The 18113-nt window shown below is 41.2% G+C and overlaps 2 protein-coding genes and 1 non-coding gene across 5 annotated transcripts; 1 reads left to right on the top strand and 2 right to left on the bottom strand.

The window, feature by feature from the left end:
- Window positions 1–635: 635 nt before the first annotated feature.
- On the bottom strand, window positions 636–14314 carry MAGT1 (magnesium transporter 1). 3 transcript variants are annotated; one of them, XR_011101005.1, is made up of 11 exons: window positions 14173–14314; window positions 13188–13357; window positions 12222–12339; window positions 10743–10883; window positions 9972–10112; window positions 9573–9662; window positions 7072–7158; window positions 5723–5741; window positions 5535–5628; window positions 4036–4126; window positions 636–2337 (listed from the first exon to the last, which is right to left on the bottom strand). XR_011101005.1 is itself a non-coding variant. In XM_068696929.1 (10 exons), exons 1-10 carry the CDS (start codon window positions 14302–14304, stop codon window positions 2322–2324), a joined length of 1038 nt encoding a protein of 345 aa, XP_068553030.1. In that variant the 5' UTR covers window positions 14305–14314; the 3' UTR covers window positions 636–2321. The 3 variants fall into 3 exon arrangements, 2 of the variants coding, with proteins under 2 accessions (XP_068553030.1, XP_068553031.1); XM_068696929.1 differs by lacking the exon at window positions 5723–5741 and having other exon boundaries at window positions 5535–5609; window positions 7095–7158; XM_068696930.1 differs by lacking the exons at window positions 636–2337; window positions 4036–4126; window positions 5723–5741 and having other exon boundaries at window positions 5608–5628.
- A 1024-nt stretch (window positions 14315–15338) lies between these two features.
- Window positions 15339–15450, bottom strand: TRNAL-CAA (transfer RNA leucine (anticodon CAA)). Its single transcript has 2 exons — window positions 15413–15450; window positions 15339–15384 (listed from the first exon to the last, which is right to left on the bottom strand). It is a non-coding gene; the product is annotated as a tRNA-Leu (tRNA).
- A 255-nt stretch (window positions 15451–15705) lies between these two features.
- Window positions 15706–18036, top strand: COX7B (cytochrome c oxidase subunit 7B). The gene is made up of 3 exons (XM_068696794.1): window positions 15706–15865; window positions 17095–17219; window positions 17852–18036. The coding sequence occupies exons 1-3, from the start codon at window positions 15829–15831 to the stop codon at window positions 17924–17926; spliced, it is 237 nt and encodes a 78-aa protein (XP_068552895.1). The 5' UTR covers window positions 15706–15828; the 3' UTR covers window positions 17927–18036.
- The last annotated feature ends 77 nt before the right edge of the window (window positions 18037–18113 follow it).

The following is an 18113-nucleotide window of genomic DNA, read 5'->3' as shown; positions in this document are numbered from 1 at the left end:
ATGTCCGCACCATCCAGCAACGTGATGCACAACTGTTTAAAGTTGTTCCATATATGATTGAATGTTTTTTAGAGAAATAGAATACAAGACACATCACATCAAAAAAAAAAAAAATCTGAAAGCCTAAGAAAATAACATTGCTTCTTTACAATGAGGTTGTAAATCACTTTTGTCCGCACAGCTAATAACTGAAGTAGGACCAGCCAACCTAAAGGTTTCTTGGAAGCACCCTCGAAATACCAAAAGGACAGCAAAGCAAACAACAGCTACAGCATCCCAGAATCGTTCCAGGCAAATCCACAGTGCTCATTAGATTCCACCTCTGCAAACATTATCTGCCTAGGACTCCAGGAAGCCAAGACTTACCTCAGGACAGCTCTCAAAGCCAAGTGAAAAAACATGCAACCTTTCTGGCGTTAGTTGACTACACGCAAAGACCTCTAGTAATGTCGCTTTGGGCTGCAGTTTCCTGCATAAACACCATAATATAATACAGCGCACTGTTAACCCAGTCTACCCAGCCATATTCAGGTTATTTACTATATACAAACACTTATTAACACATTGAAACAACAGAAGAAAATGGATGCTGTTTTTTGTTCTATGATGAAATTAAAGAGACGGAGAAGCATCAATTAGATTAAAAAAATTTATTGAAAGTTGTCCAAAATCCAGCCAAGCACACATTTTATCCATTCCACTAAGCCTTTGCATTCTGTATGGCATCAAAAAAATGCATCTCACCAACGAGTTGAAATGTCAAACAACTAAATTAGCAAAGTTAAGGCACTTGAGCTCTGTGTTAATTTAGCAAAATTGCATAAGAAAAACATTCTACTTTGAACAATATCGTCCTTTTTGAGCTTAAATCTAAAGTGGCCAAATCCTGTAACCCCTTGAGACAGCAGAGAGGCAGAAGCAGAAAACATTTTCCTCTGACAAGAAACCTCCAAGGCCACCATAGTCTACAAGAGGAAGTATTACTGAAATAGGCCACAGATTTCCTGTAGTACAGATGCTGAATTACACAACAGCGGGAGCTGAGGCACAAGGTCTTCTATTCGAGAATCCTCAAGACAAAGCACCTTTGTGAGATGAGAGAGCAAAAAGCACATCCCTTCAACTGTAAGGCTAACAAATCTTCCCTGGAGTAACAATATTTATCCTGGAATTAGATAGCTCTGCCCACTCCCACATCCTCCCAAGTACATAAGGCTGAAACAAAACTTGGAGGAAACAGAGAATGCAAGAGCTTAAATAGTGACCAAAATCTGACACCAGGTGGTTTGAGCAGTAACTTTAAAGCCAGTTAGCAACCTGTAATTCACGTGACAGATAATCAGTTAACTTTGTAATCAGCTTTTTTTTTTTTTCTTTTTTCTTTTTTTGAGGGGGGTGGTGGGGCAGGGAAGCATGGATTGCTATGGGAACATTTTTTCAGCTCTAAGCCAGTGCTTACAAGCTAACTGATGTAGTTTCAGTATTTGGCAAAGAAAGTTTTTAATTAATAATTAAACAAGTTTCTATATAACAAGTAGAGACTTCAATCAAATCAAGAACGGCAGAGTTTATCATATTTTCGTAATTTAGTGGGGGGAAAACAAATAAATACACCTAGTTTTTTTTGTTTGTTTGTTTTGTTTTTCCAGTCCTGAATATCAACTATAAAACTCATTAGTAGATCACCCTGTGAAATGTTAATTTAAGTTTTAATGAGTCATTTCTACATGAAGAATTCTTCCTTCATCTGTGAAGCGATCTCTTGTGTCATACAGCAGTTCCATGCTCTTCTCAGCATTCAGATCCAGCTCCAGGACACGCACATACCATAACAGAACCTGCAGTACGCTCCGAGAGTTGAACACAGACAGAAGGAAGAGAGATGCAGGTACATGAGGAGGTCTCATCAACCATGAAAAGGCATGACAGAAAAGCTACCATCACCTGTTACATGTGAATAAGAAGTCAGTATTTGAGGGGAAGAAAACCATGGAAAACAGATTATCCAACTGAATGTAAAGTACTGTTTCTGGTTAGTCTAAGGAAACACGGTAGTTCTAAACACAAAGTTCAGAACTTCGTTAGATTCAAAGTTGTTTCAGAAGATGTAAAGCTTATGAGAGAGATTGCATCTTAATACTCTGTCCTTCAGAGCACATTGCTTGTTTTATTTAAGGCACTACACGTTGTCTTTGGTTCAGTGTTTAACTATCTCATTCAGTGTAAAGAGAGGTAGCATGAACCATACATATTGAGCTCTTCCCTTCCATCCCACACAATTTCAGAGCCACCGCCTTTCTGATGTTACATTCTGGAATCCTTTAACTCATTAGGAAACTGCAGGGGGAAAAAAAAGAATGCTTATTAATTCTATAAGAACCAAAGCTGTACAACATTCTATTTAGCTTTCACACATACCTAGAAAATCAGAACAAGGAACTGGGCCTGCTGCAGCTAAGATATAAATGGCTGTGGAGAAAACCACTTAAAAGCAAGCCTTCTAGTACCTCTAAAGCCAGAGCAACCACACTGTGCCTTCCACAGACTTAGAAGTAGTACGTAAGACCACAGCACAGAACAGAATAAAGGCCAATCAGTTATTCAACAAGGAAGGAACTCAGCTTTCTTCTGGTCTTACAGAAGTGACTAACACATTTTATTAATGAGATATTTACAAAAGCAAATGATCTGACTTCTGCCTAAGCAGTTACCCAGCCTGTGGATATAAAGAGATTGCAACAGTGGATTCAGAGGATTCCTTAATACACATCATGGATGCTTCTGAGGAGTCAACAGAAGAAGATCGAGAAGTACAAAAGGCTTTTTGAGCAGAATTTCAGTATCGGCATGAAAATACTGGGCTGGCATCACACACTGCAACCGTATGCACTTGGCTAAGGGCTGTTAGACAAGAGCACGAGATGTTTCACAGTGAGTTAGAGCAGCTGCCCTTGAACCTCACAGTTATGATAACAGCCAATAATTTCAGGAATTAATAAACTAACTTCAGACCTCTGGCTTCACCACGGCTACAGCCAAAACGTACACTCCCAGTCTCAGACAACAAGATCACTGAAGAAATACTGAAACTGAAAATAAATAATGAGGAAAATGATTTTGATTTTAGCAACTGCCTGAACCTCACTGCTTGAATCTAATCCAGATGAGATTGCTCGTGGTGATTGGTGTTAATCTGTAATAAGTAAAAATCTTGTGAAAATACATCTTCCATGTCCTTGTGTATTACAGACTCCTATGAACCCACCAATGCTCTCTGCATATACCCACAAGGTAACCTGCCATGACAACTTCTCAGAGAAACAGGACCATGTTTGCCTATGGAAACTAGGATTAGCTTTGCAGAAACATTAAACTCTTGGCAGAAGCCGAGACGGTTAGAAGCTGGCCCCTGAAATGTACAGATTCCTACAAAAAAAAAAAAAAAAAAAAAAAAAAAAAAAAAAAAAAAAAAAAAAACTAAACCTGGTAAAAACACCCAATACACCTGTATCTATCAATAAATAAATAAACCACTCAATGAAGAGTGCTAGACTCCTCATAGAAGCAGTCCTGGAATACTGGCAGCTTTAAATATCACTATGAGAATAGAAATACTTTGTAAACCATAGTGGCATGAAAAGGAATGTACTGCAATCCTGGCTCTGGCCAGACTGAAAACTGTTATCCACCAAATATTGTGTTGCTGGTCATTGTATCAGCCAATATTGCTACTGTTTGAGAAGCAAGTGGAGCACTTTTTAAAGAGTATTTCCCACCAAACTCGATGTCAGAAAAAAAAAAAAAGTGCTTTGCTTCCTTCTCCCTTCTGACTTACATTAACATTACCAGACAAGGAAATACCAGCCCACAGGAACAGATTCATTCATAAATCCAGGTAAAAACTTCTATTATTTTTTCTTAATCTTTATGCCAGTATTTTTATTTTCACCATTCTCTACAAAGCAGACTGCAGTGATGTGTAGCTGCACTGCAATGCACACGAGAACAACAACTGAAGCAGCAGCAAAGCTGTACCTGTACGGGTATCCGTGGTATTTCGACCTGAAGACAGAGAGCAGCCAACTGAAGAACAGCACCACCAAGCCAATCCCAGCTATACACATGACTGCAAGAGACACAAAGTAAGATTATGGCAGTGACAGCTCTCTCCAAAAACACCATAGTGACTGGGGTTTTTAAAAGCTTTCTGCAATATTTACAAGTTTGGTTAGATGAGGCCTTTATTATAATCCCTTAGGAGGAGGCAGAAGGCCGACAGTCCTGGCTTGTACCAGAAACAGAGTGGCCACCAGGAGTAGGGAAGCGATTTTCCCTCTGTACTGGGCTCTGGTGAGGCTGCACCTCAAATACTGTGTTCTGTTTGGAGTTCCTCACTACAAGAAGGACATCAAGTGCTGGAGCATATCCAAAGCACAACGAAGCTGGTGAAGGGTTTAGAAAAAAGAGTCTTATGAGGATACTGTACTTTACGATTACTGTACTTTACAATTACCTTAAAGGAGGTTGGAGCGAGGTGGGGATTGGGCTCTTTTCCCAAGCACCAAGTGATAAAGACACAGGGAAATGGCCTCGAGTTGCACCAGGGGAGGTTTATGTTGGATATTAGGAGGAATTTCTTTACTGAAAGGCTTATAGGGCATTCGAATAGAACAGGGAAGAGGTTGAGTCACCATCCCTGGAGGTTTTCAAGAAACGTGTAGATGTAGAACTTGGCATGATTTAGTGGTGGCTTTCAATACCAGGTTAAAAAGTTGAACTAGATGATCTTAGAGGTCTTTCCCAACCTGAACACTTCTATGAAATATATCAGCATTAATTTTCTTTCAAATTCCTACTCTAAGTCAATTTTATACCAGCAGTTTAAGAGAAAAAGAAATCAGTCCCTTCTTCCCTCCCTTACTAACAAAATGGCGAGAGGCATCTTTACATCTTCCTTTCTCCCCAGATTGCTTTGAATTTTGCTGAACAGCTCCAAATGCTGGTGAAATAACCAAGGACTCACTTGTACTTAAAGGTGGAATGTATATGCACACATGCATGCTATGGTACGCATTCTTGGAGTAAAGCAGAGGTGTTCAACTTCTCTCCCACCAGAAGTCCAAGCGTACCAATGAAATCTGGGAAGAACTCAAACTACTGCTGCTGCTTCTGCTGCAAACAGCAGCAAAAGAAAAAAAAAAAAAGGTCTTGGGCCTCAGATATACGACTTGTATGGGACCTGCCTGCACTTTCAAATTAAATACATCTAATTAATAGCAGTGGAAAAGGAAAAAGATAGATCCATGGAATCTAAACTAGAAATAATTCTTGTTGTGATAACTGCAAGGTTGAAGACCCCAAACAACATTGTTTGCCGGAAACTGACAGGAAAATATTCTTTAAAAAAAATCAAAAAATTAGCTGATATTCACAATAAAAACCCCACAGTGTAAATGCACTTTTATTAAATATCGTATCAGAAATCTTTATGGCATCTAACAATTCTCGATAGAAAGACAAGTAGTTGTACTCACTTTTTCTTTTCCCCACATCCAGGTCAGAAGTAGCAGCTTCATGGAGGAGAACCATTCCTAAAGTAACACCACCATCTACGGACACTGTTTAAGGCTAAATCAACAAAATACGCTAGACTTAATACAACACACTCACTCCTCGTTTCCTGTGTTACCTCCCACCCCATACCTGGGAAATTAACACTCACTGGAAAAATTGAAGGCTTTCTGGACAACAACAGGTCGGGGGGAGGAAGCAAGTTGAAAGTTACTCAATAATTGACAACATTTAAGAGAAAATATACAGAAAGTTTCAAGTACAAACTGGAAGATACAGGGATATATCTTCTGCTATCTTTACTCAGCTAATAGAATAAATAAAATGCATGCAATGTTTGATCCAATGTGGTGACTTTCAAGTAGAAACATTTCAGTCTTTTCTAATTCTTCAATTAGAAGAAACTTAAGACCCCTTCTAAACGGAGTTTTTCAGTAGTAATAATAAAAAAAATCTTTGATAAAGCATACAGAGTTGAAAACTTCCCCCAGCATAAGCACCAGCGTACTTAAACATCAATTGCTTACTTTATATTGATGAATTAGAGAGGAAAAATGCATCTCTTGCTGAAATTTGGATATTAAGATTTAAGAGAAAAGGAAGAAAGCAACTGAAGTCACTCAGTTAAAGAACCTTGCTCTTGCAACAGAAGGAACTTGTTAACCACAGCAGAGCACTGAAGAGGTCAGGTACTTTGAAAGAAGTTTTGAAACGAGACAGTTTAAGTGAGAAGCCAGTTGATGTGTCTGTAGTAAGTCTGCACATATGTATGCTCGTGTACCATGAGATGTAGACAATTCGGAGCTGCAAGGCCAAAGAACAGTATTAAACAAAAGATAAAATAAGGCACAGGCTGATGCAGGTGACAAGAGAAGGAAGAAGGGTTTGATTCAGAGATGATTCTAGGTACAGATGATGGATCAAAGACATGCATGTGCAAGCAGAAGAACGCTGGATTTCAGAGTACTACTGACACTCAAAAGAAACATTTTTATACAAGCGAGAAATGAAAAAACCCAGCCAGCAAGATTCTGCTTGCCTCTCTGATGGCTTAATACCAGCATGGAAAAATCCTGACTTGTTAGCATTAAAAAGAGCTAAAATTAAAAACAGAGAAGGTAAGCGAAGAAATTAAAGAAGAAACACCAGTAACAAAGGAAAGAATTCAACACCAAAGCAAGAAGTAAGTGAGACTGAAGAGACAAGACATGCAGAAAAGAACAGGGACTAGCCTGAAGAACCCTACATGTATAATGCCATTAGGATCCACATTTTTAATGTTATCCAGTTTGGTCACTGAGCAAGGCAGAAGTTAGAGAGAAAGCAGTAAATGTTTTTCTATTCAGCTTAAAGATCACTGTCATTAGAAAGGCGTAGCTGTCAACACAGAAAGGCTCTACAAGCTTCTGCTCAGCATTAGGTGACAGATACGAGCCTTGACAAAATGCTCTCATAAAAGAGGCAGCAGCATAAGCTAACAGAAAAATTGTCACCACCAACTTGCATCTCAGGAAGAAGGATACTAAACAGAAGAACAATGTGCGTTTCTGCAACAAATTGGGCTTGGCTGCTTCCATGGATATAGCTCTGCAAGAGACAAAGAGCAATTGAATTTTAGAAAGGCTGGAGTCAACTTTGAAACAATTAACAACAGCTATAAAGCTGGGAACTGGGTTTTGCAGTGTCTCTGTCAAGAGACAGGAAAGAAGTTGTAGTGTGAATCTGTTGTATACCAATTTACGTTATTAGCTGTTCACCAATTTATTTTGCAGCAGCAACAGAAATCCTTCTACTATTGCGTGTCAACGGCCCAAAGTACCGTACAGATTATAACACCAGAAGTGCAGCTACACCCTTCACGATCCAGATTGCCTGTTTGACAGGGCAAAACAGCACAGTAATGCCCAAAGCATCCGCTGCCTTCCAAGTCTGAGCCATACCCTGACTTGGATCCTTATTCTACATACATACACTGCTTCTCAGTTTTGGGACAGTCTCTTCAATTTGCACATGAACCCTACTCACTTGGCTCTGGTGCCCAACATTTGAAATTTTTTCATGGCGTCACAGCAAAAGGAACATCACTACCAACATCCTTGAAGCTTTACTCTTCAGCTTTTGTATTAAGATTAAAAATGGTTAGGAATAAGGTAAACAGAAGTAGTAATACAAAACAAAAAGGAGAAATGCTTCCAAGAAAACATTTCAAAGATGAGAACTTCTACTCTAAGCTGTCTCAGACAGGTTTGTTTTTTCTTCGTTACAAGTCTGCCAACTGAACCGAAAGTTCAAAATTTGTGGAAGTTAAAGACTGCTGATGTTCAATCCTTTACGGGAAGCTCTGCTTCACTATGATTGCGATGTAATATCCAAGTAGAAAAACACATTTCATAAGCAGATTGACTTTTAGTGGAAGAATACAGAGGGCCTGACCTACCTAAGCAGGCATGAAAGGACATCTCACTAAATTAATTCCCAGTAAACTGCACAAGAAGAGTCAATACATTATATGTGCCCTGAGAGACAATGCTCTTGGTACGTACAGACTACTCTTACAGTGCATCTCCTTCTGTATTATGTGCAGGGCAGTGCATATCAAAACATGCTAAAACTGATTTTTCCCCAATAACAAGATTTCATGAGTCTAAGATCAGTAGACATTAATTTACCTTGAGAATCTCAAAGCAAGATGTTTTATATGAAGTCGTTACACAGGTGTATGAGCTAGAGAAGACCATGAAATACATGAAATCTCCAAGTTCAACAATAGCACTGCTGAGCGTGTAAGACCTAACAGACACCTTTATTTTGCATTTAGTGATTTAGAATGATTTCTCTTCTTCTTGTGTATATATATGTATGTATGTATATTATATTCAAGACAGGAGAGAGCAATATCACAGGTAAATAAATGCTGCAAAGAAAACGGAAACAAACAGGAATGGTAAGAGATAGAAGAGATCAAGTCATTTAAAATAACCTACCTTCAGAAACTAAGAAAAAGCATTCTCATCATCCTGCTTCCAAGACTTACTGCTTTTTTGTTAAATATATATACACCTTTATACATTGGGGGAAGATAGAGAAAAACAGGAAAGATGAAATAAATGCTTATCTTAGGTTCTGAAGCAGGTGGAAAACACCTATCCCAAACATCTTGTTAGCAAACAGTTTTGGTGACTCTGTATGCTATCCTCTTTACCCTAGAGCATTATTTAAGTATCTTCTTAGCTTCCTGCAGTCACTAGAATAATCAAAGTCTCCACAGAAAGTCCCCAAAATCTCTGGGTATTAAAACAACAAAAATATACTCCAAGGCAACACTTGTGAACCAGGATGTCCTGTTTTCTGCAGACCACCATCTATATAATGACTAATGCTTTACTGCATGGAAAGCACTTAAAGCTGTTTCCAACATGAAGTGGAGTGTATTGTTAGACAGTAAATTAATCACCATACTTCCAGCCCGATTAAGAATTGCTTATTCTTTATCTAGCTCCCAAACAGCTTATTGCTGAACACAGAAAGCAATATAGCTAAAAAAAAAAAACCTAGACAGTGTTTGTCCTTATCCTTCAAACATCACAGAACTGATAACACCAGTCTTATATAATTAATCAGTCACTGAACTAAAAATTGTAGTAATCACCTTCCTCTCAAGATGGAATTGGAGATAACCATTATCATACGGCAATGACACAACAGATTATTTGATTTTGGATGAAGATTGGTATTTTGTGATTGCTTATCTGCAAAGTAACTTGAGCTGCAAATTGCTTACAAAACCCCTCTCTCATGGGTATATTTTAAGAGAAGGCAGATCTTCTCTGAAGCAAATCTGAAGCTAAGTTGCCTTATGGCAGGACAGGTTAGCCTCATTGACTTAGTAAGAATGCAGATTCTATTCTTGGCTTCTTTCTGACTTGCCTCTTTTAGTATCGAATTTAATCAGTAGAAATATAATAAAAATGCGGAAAAGTAGAAAAAGAAAAGAGACTTACCACTTGTCCTGTATGGGGGTTCTTATGAGCATAGGGTGGCCCCCTAATGTGGTTCCACATCTGGCCTGACGTCATTGCTAACACAAAACACTGAAAAGGAAAAAAGAAACAATCATCTGTAAGGTTTTTTTTTCACCCAATTTCCTTTTCCTTTCATAGTAAGTAGTACTTAAGCTAAGCATCATCCTATCTCTTACTAGTATTAAAAGCAGGTAATCAAGCATTAACTGAGCTGAAAAGAATGAGATCAAATTATAGTATCAGACTACTAAAAAGAGAAGCTAAATGCACCTCGATTTCTTCTAGCATGTTTAAGCTTCTTTAAATACAATAGCTTTGAAAGATTTGAATTGCTATGAAACTCATAACAACAGGCAGAGAAGAGCTAGAATTACTCACCAAAGCAGCAAATGCCCAGCCAGTTTTGTTGTACAGAAAATCCAGATTGCTTCCACGCAAATACACAAGGCCTCCAATGACAGCCAGCAGCAGTCCTAACATCAATGGTCCAGCATAGTTTGGTGGCCTTATCACACGAATCTACACAAAGATCCGTTATTTTACCTCAACTGCATAACATATTATATCCTTACTCCTAACAAAAAACACATCAGAGTGGGAAGAAAAATATGAACACAAAGAACATCCCCACAACTTTGTGTATAATAATTCTGAATAAAGAAGTAGGTAAAGCTTCTTCTCCTTTTACTGGTTTATGCACTGTTACCTTACCTACTACTTGAAAGACTGTTTTCCTTTAACAGGAGCAGAAAAGGGAGGAAGGAAGGAGCTGAGTTTTACCGTGTTATTAAACAGAGGATTACACAAAATATTGGAATGGGGTAAGGAAGCTTTAAGATGTAGCATCACAGAATCACAGAGATTGGAAGGGACCTTAAATACCACCCAGTTCCAATACCCTTGCCACAGGCAGTGACAAGTTCCACTAGACCAAGCTGCCCAAAGCCCCGTCCAACCTGGCCTTGCACACTTACAGGGATAGAAGATTATATAGACAAGAGCCATTTGGAGTATCTAAGAGTAGAGTTATCAACCAAACACAATTACTTCATATTCTGGGTATTTTGTACCCAGAACATGTAATAAGTGAGTGCTGCAGAGCTGTTGGTGGGTAAAGGCTTAGTATACATGTGTAACACACGCACTTACATTGACATCAGTCCTGTCAGCCACCCAACGAGCAAGCTGCTCAGCTGCAAAGCCGCGCACCTGAAGTTCGTATGTGTCACCTCGTTTAGGCTTCCCTTTAGCAGGAAAATTAATGAAGGTTGGAGCAGAATTCATGTTTAGCTGTATTTAGAAAATTCACAGAAGACACAGCACCATGAAAGGTCTACTTCACAACATGCTTCCATTTCAACTGCAGACAGTCACCAAGTCAATCAGAAAGAACAACTATTCAATAAACGTATTTCACAGTGACTTTAAGAAAGTATACAGCACACAGCAACTCACACTTCTAGACCTCATAAAAACAGAACAGGCAAGAATTTGATCTAAGACAGTAATCAATAAGCTCCTGTAAGTTCCCTCATAGGTTCCATGCTATTTCCTCTCTTAAGCATTAGAAGCAACTTTTTTGATCTCTACCACTAGGTGTCCTGGATGCCTTTGGGGAAAACAAGGGTTTACTTTTTTTTTTTTTTTAAATTGAGCATACTTTCTCAAGTGATCGACATTTCTTCATTAGTACTCCAATCTTTAGCTAGCATCTCAAAAGATCCAATCCAGTTAGTAGGAGACTACAGTAAAAAAACAGAAATAGTTGTTTTTAAAATGATGTTCCATCATCTTTTCCTAATGAAGACCCTTCCCCAACACTGTTTTGACCATAGCATTTCAGTTTTTATTTTAATGTTTCTTCTATAAATACTACTATTCAGTGAGGAAACTACAAAATAAGAATACATCCAGTAATATGTGAAGGCCATAGCTTAGTGTTTCATCAAAAACTAATTCACTCTGGGGAAAAAAATCTAACAAGAATGTTAAAAAATTCCATGTCTACTTTCTAAAACTTCCACGTTACAAAGTACCATCACCTAAATTAGGTAACTTTTAAATACTGAGGCAAGCATCTCCTTAAAAAAAAAAGTTACAATTTGCAAAACTGTGATTAGTTATTAATTCTATCATTCCATGCATGTTTGCAATTGTTGTTCTAGATTATTTTCTTTTTAAATCTTGTTATATAATCTCAGTAGAAGAGCAAAAGAAGTCAGTTCTGAAAGCCTGATCAATCACCCCCTAGTTATCCAAATTTTTATATCCAGTCCTAAGTAATTCAGTGTTTTCTATCTTACTTCTTGCTGTATTCTGAGAAATTCCATTAAAAATGACACTGCAAGTTATTACAGGAGACAGACCCAGAGAAGAGTCAGATAAGCTAATACACTCCTTACACCTATTCCACATTTGTCAACGCTGTTAATACTACTGCCAAAAATACTACTGCCCTCTGCTCTTCAATTTTCTTCTGTATCAGAGAGGTGGCTTTTAACTTTTCAGTGTAGTCACTGTAATATTATACAGCTTTAGTCATTCTAATACATTTTGTATGATTTTACTCTCATTCTCCAACGCATGAGCTAAAAATAACATTAAGAGATAAAAAAGAAATAACTTTACCATCTGAAACACATCTGAGCCTTCATCAAAATCGACCATAGCAAAAAAAATCTTATTGGTAAATGCACTGGAGTATCGCCAGGAATTTGCCAGAATCTGGTATTCCTCATCAGCCTGCCTGTAAAAACACACAAAGTGAGAGGCTGTATCATGTGTTAGCTCAAAACACAAGTTACAGAACAGTTTTAAGACCTGTAGCCATCCATCCCCTTAATAGAACCATCCCACCCATTCCTCCACATTTGTTTTCTTATGTTTAACAAAAGAAAAATTGAGGTCATTCATCTAACATTCAAAGCATATGCACTTGTGGTTTTTTTTAATGTAAAGATAAAGTGCAAGTGTCATTGTGTTCATAACAAGAAGCAGTGCTAACCATGGAAAACAGAAATGTAACCCAGTAGATCACAGTTTGCTAAACCTTGGAGCACTGAAACAACACAAGCACACCCACTTTTCTGTGCCAGAGAATGGCAAACTAATTAGTATGGTAAAAAAGTTATCTTCTGATATCTATTTGAACCTTGTCATCCTCAGCTTAATATAAGAAGGCCTTTATATATTTAAGGATCTGGAATATTATTAGTGTAAACAAACAAACATCAATCAATGTTAATTAACAGCAACTTTTAGACTGCAAGGCCAGCAGTAATCCTGCAAACATGTCCTCAGCAGCTCACACCAGGAAAGTTGAGTTTCCACCCTCTCTCCAGAAGCCTACCAATGAGAGTATTTTCTCTGCATAACATCAATTATTTTAAGAGGAGAATAAATCATTAAGGACTATGCTGTTTTCCCACACTCATAACACACATATTCCCAGCAACAACTTCAAAGATAACCCTCCTATAATGGGCGTTAGTATCTTCCTCCTGTGTACCTGAAAGTTTTACCCTCTTGTTAAATTTAATGTCCTACAAAGCATATGATGACTTTCAAGTTCAAGATTATGAGTTAAGCCCATACTTGCACACAACACATTGTCTGTGAGGCTGAAGAGCAGTGAACATCACGATCACAGAGTAATTTCTGGGTGGCGCCTTCACAAAGCGTCGAAACTTGTCTCCGTTCATTCGGATTACAGATCTCTTACTAGCCCACTCCATCAGCTGGTTCACTTTTTCTGATAATACCATCTGAAAACAAAGCCAGAGAAATATTGTTGAGGGTTTTGTGTGTTTTATTTCCTCCAATCTCTCACATCACAGACCTGAAGGTTTGTATTTTCGCTGTAACAAACTACTGCACATTTTTCATTACGAATACTGACTGCGTGACAGGATGCTTCATAAAGAGACTCAAAGGCTTTCACAGAGCCTCCTGAGCCTCACGTTAATGATGTTCATTTACTTCACGCACTGATGTGGCTGTCAGCTTGGGACTTTCTCACACTAACGATAAGATTTATTTCAGCCACACAAAGCGCCCCAAACCCAGCCCTGTTGGTATTTATTTGATACAAAGCATCACACCCGGGGGAGATTTCAAAACTCATGAAGTGGAGCAAGCGCTAGTGCTATAAGCACTACGGACGGGAACTCAACGATTGATTTCCAGGGTAGATAAAAGGAAAAAAAATGATTCTGTACACGCTTGCAGAACTCATGAGTGCACAGCACATTCTCCTTTAAAAAAAGGCAAAGAGCGTTATAATCTCATACGAGAAGCATAATTAACAGAAACCAAGCATTTCCCACTAGCTATATCTGCACTCCTTGCGAGCCCTCTCAGGAATAAACACGCTTTGGTAAATAACCGACTACCCTTCGCTGCAGTGAAGCATATACATACAGGAAACCCTAAGAAGCATAGAGAAATAAGCAGTATCTTCGCGACTACAACCAGAAACTGTTAACTAAACCCTAAATAAGCCCTAAGTGAGCCCTCAACCCCTCAGGGGCTCCCCTCAGGGGCTCCCCTCAGGGGCTCCCCTCAGGGTCCCCCCCCTCACCTCCTTCCGCTTCTGCCCCGCCGCGCGCTGCCCGCCGCAGGCCGCCAGCAGCAGCAGCGCCAGCACCGCCAGCGCCGCCATGGCTGCCCCTCGCTGCCACCGCCGGCTCGGCCCCGCCCCGCCGCTTCCCATTGGCTGCAGCGCCTGCCCGTGTCCAGCCTCCCGGTTTCGATTCGCTGGCGCCGCTGTCAGTACGGCCGCGGTGGGCCAATAGGAAGGGAGCAAGCTGGAGGCGTGTGATTGGCGGGCGGGCGGGCGCGGAGCGCTGAGGGGGGGAGCGTGTCGCGACATGGCGGCGGCGCCCCCTGAGGGTATCGCCGTGCCCTGTCGTGAGACTGCCGACAGCCCCCGCGTCTCCCTCGTTAAACGCCACAAAGCGTCGCCCTGCCACAGCGAGCGGTTGGTGTTCCGCCCGTAGCTGTCCCCCTCTCCCTCAAAAAAAAAAATAAAAGAAACGCAGAATCACAGAATCACAGAATTTCTAGGTTGGAAGAGACCTCAAGATCATCGAGTCCAACCTCTGACCTAACGCTAACAGTCCCCACTAAACCACATCCCTAAGCTCTACATCTAAACGTCTGTTAAAGACTTCCAGGGATGGTGACTCCACCACCTCCCTGGGCAGCCTGTTCCAGTGCCTCACAACCCTTTCAGTAAAGAAGTTCTTCCTAACATCCAACCTAAAACTCCCCTGGTGCAACTTTAGCCCATTCCCCCTCGTCCTGTCACCAGGCCCGTGGGAGAACAGGCCAACCCCCACCTCGCTACAGCCTCCTTTAAGGTATCTGTATAGAGCGATAAGGCCGCCCCTGAGCCTCCTTTTCCCCAGGCTGAATAAAACTAAGAGGAGCTTTAGGGCTTCCACAGGTTTTCTTTAATTTTATAACCGCACACATGTCGATGGTCAGTGTGTGAAAAATGGGGGGTGAAATTATTAAGGCACTTGGAGAAACGGCTGGTGGGGTCTCCAGCGCCTCCCGTATTCATGCTGTGTGTGTGTGCCCGGGGGGGGTCAGTAACACAGAACGCCGCCCTGGCGCAGCGAGTCAAATGCTTTTTTTTTTCTTTTTTTTTTTTTAACGCTAAAAACCTTCCCCCTTAGCTTTTTAGGTCTTTTAGAGCTTTAAATTTGTGGAGTTGGACCGAAAAAAAAAAAAAAAAAGTGGTGTCAGAAGTGGGATTCGAACCCACGCCTCCATACGGAGACCAGAATACCCAGCCGCGGCGGGAAGGCGGGAGCCTTGAGTCTGGCGCCTTAGACCACTCGGCCATCCTGACACTGCGGCGGCAACTGCCGCGCGGGGCCTCTTAGCGCCTCCGTCACGGCTGCGCCTGCTCCCTGCCCGCTCTGTTCCTTCCGTTTCTTCTTGAAACAGCGTTTCTGAACCCGTACAGCGGAGCAGAACCCCGAGAAGATCCTCTAGAGGAACCTCCGTCGCGGCTACAGCGCCCTGAGCGCCGGCAGCCGGGAGGAGCCTCCCCTCCGCCTCCACCTCCGCCTCCCCTCCGCCTCCCCTCCGCCTCCCCGGGGAGAACTACATTACCCAGCGTGCTCCGCTCGGCGGCGCGGCGCGAGGGCGGAACTTCCGGCGCGGCCATTTTGTTTTTCAGGGCTCCCCAAGGGTAGCGGCGTCCCGCCGGCCGCTGTCCCGCACCATGTTCCCCGTGGCCAGGGCCGCTCTGAGCCTCGCCGGTAAGCGGGGGGCGGCGGTGGGGCTGTGGCAGCGCCTGGGGGCGGCCGGTTCCTCGGTGGGGCTCTGTGGTTTCCTGCTGTCCCTCTCAGGGGTGGTCCTGAGCTGTCCCCGGGCTTGCTTTCCCCTGAGGGAGGGTCCCTGAGGGCCGGTGAGGGGCTGCGGGCAGCTCTCAGCCCTTTGTCCTCTGCTGCTTTTATTTTTTTTACTTCTTTCTCTGTTTTCTACCTCGTAGTTGTTTACTAGAGCTGACCTTGGGTTCCCTTTCTCAGTGTTTTTTCCTCCTTAATAATAACTAAAGGCGCATAAAGGTCTTGTAATCCGCGTAGTGAGATTGCAAGGCACTGTCAGTGCTAAATGCTTAAACTCAAGGGCTAAGTAACCTCTGCGGTGCTGGAATCGCTAGCGTTACAGCCAGTCCCCTCAGCTGCAGGCCTGGTGCATCAGAACTATGATGTGCTCAGTCCAAACAAACGTGCTTAGGTGTGTTTCTCTCAGTCGATGTTTGGGATTCTTTTGTCAGTTAAAAAAACAAAACAAAAAAAAAAATACAAAACTTGTGCTTGTGTGGGCTCACTTCCTTTAAGCTGATGGTTTGATACTCAAGTCTCTTCTCCTAAATAAGCATACGATATAAAAGATAAGCATACAATATAAAAGGTAGTCTTACATCCATCCATCCTGTCATATGGTTAGATTCTCTTGTATTTAATCCTCTATTATTTACATCGCGCAAAGGCCTCCAGGTATTTCCACTTCCTTCTTCATCTCCCTTCAAGAATCTTAAAGAGAATGAGAGGTGTTAACCATCTCTGATGCTTCATTTGATGGTAGGATTCATCCTGAAAATGCTTATATGAAGTACATGTACTGAAAATATAAACATGAATCTCAAATGTATATACTGAAAATAAATGTCTATGTACTAAAATTACATTCTTAAAGAAATAGTCAAAACTGTAGTTGAACTTCTATCTTGAGGGTCTAGAGAAAATGGAAACGAAAAAACTACCTTAAAGGATTTATTACCAGAAGCAAACTTCAGGGATACCTTTCCAGAGAGAAATGAAAATGCAAGACTTCCTGTACATCCCAGACGTTACAATCGTTCCAAAGCTCTGAAGATTATTTCCTTGCTTTTTTGCCTTTCCATTGATGGGAGACAATGATTGTGAATGGTTTGTATGTATGGTTTAGTTGACTCGTGTATTTTTAATTTAACTTCCCTTAGCTCGCCGTGTCCAGCATACTGCAGTAAGGCAGGCTCATCACAAACATGAGCCAAACTTCCATGACAAGTATGGAAACCTGGTACTGCTTGGTGGAGCTGCAGTTTTTGCTACTGTCTGGGGTTATGTAAGTCTTTTTTTCACCATTCTGTTGTGATATAGCTGTAAACTTCCAAGCTATTTTCAGAAGGGCTTACTTGTTACAAATACTGTAAGTGATCAGAATTTTGGAGGTTTTTTTTTTTTTTGAGTGAGTAGTAATGTGATATGGAAGTTTTACTATTTCATCATTTTTATTTTGAATTCTTACATGAGTTTCAATATCAGGCTATTCAATGATGTTTCAAACAGAGCAGAAGCGAGTGTTTGTTATGTCGTTTTCTGAGCTATTCAGGCAGGGGTCTTGGCAGAACGTGTAGGTTATGGTGAAAGTAATGGTATGGGTGATGTGTAAGAAATCCATTTTAGTCATGTAGTTCGACTTATATCTACTTATAATCTACTGTAATCTACTTATATCTAGGTATTTTGTATGTTTTATAGATGTGGATATTTTTATATAGCAGTATCTATAGCAAGATATTTTGAAATAGAAAACTGAACTATTTAAGTCATGCTCCATATAAATGCATTCCACTTTACTGAAAGGTGAGTGAGATGTTCCGATACAGGAAATCTAAATGGAAAACACCAGAAATAGCGCTGTAGTGGCACATCTCCCTGCTTTCAGCGTTCACATTTGGGTTTATCCTCCCGCAGGTGTTCACACAGGCGGGCATCGAGTGGGGCCTGTCGCCTGTGGGCAGGATCACTCCGAAGGAATGGAGGGAGTGACAACTGGCAACCAGCCGCTCCGAGCTCTCCCTGCGGTCCTGCCGGCGTTTATTCCCCGAGTCCCGCCGGTGTGGCGGCGTTCCTGCCCTAATAAACGCCCCTGGAAACCCTCCTGCCTCGCCTCCTGCCTCTCTCTGCCTTCCCCTCCCGTTCGCCGCCGTCCCGTCCCGTTCCCCCCCCACTTCCG

This window comes from Anas acuta, chromosome 13 (genome assembly GCF_963932015.1).
Source record: "Anas acuta chromosome 13, bAnaAcu1.1, whole genome shotgun sequence".
NCBI lineage: Eukaryota > Metazoa > Chordata > Aves > Anseriformes > Anatidae > Anas > Anas acuta.
The sequence above is the reverse complement of the archived record's forward strand: the minus strand, read 5'-3'. Positions and strand labels throughout refer to the sequence as shown.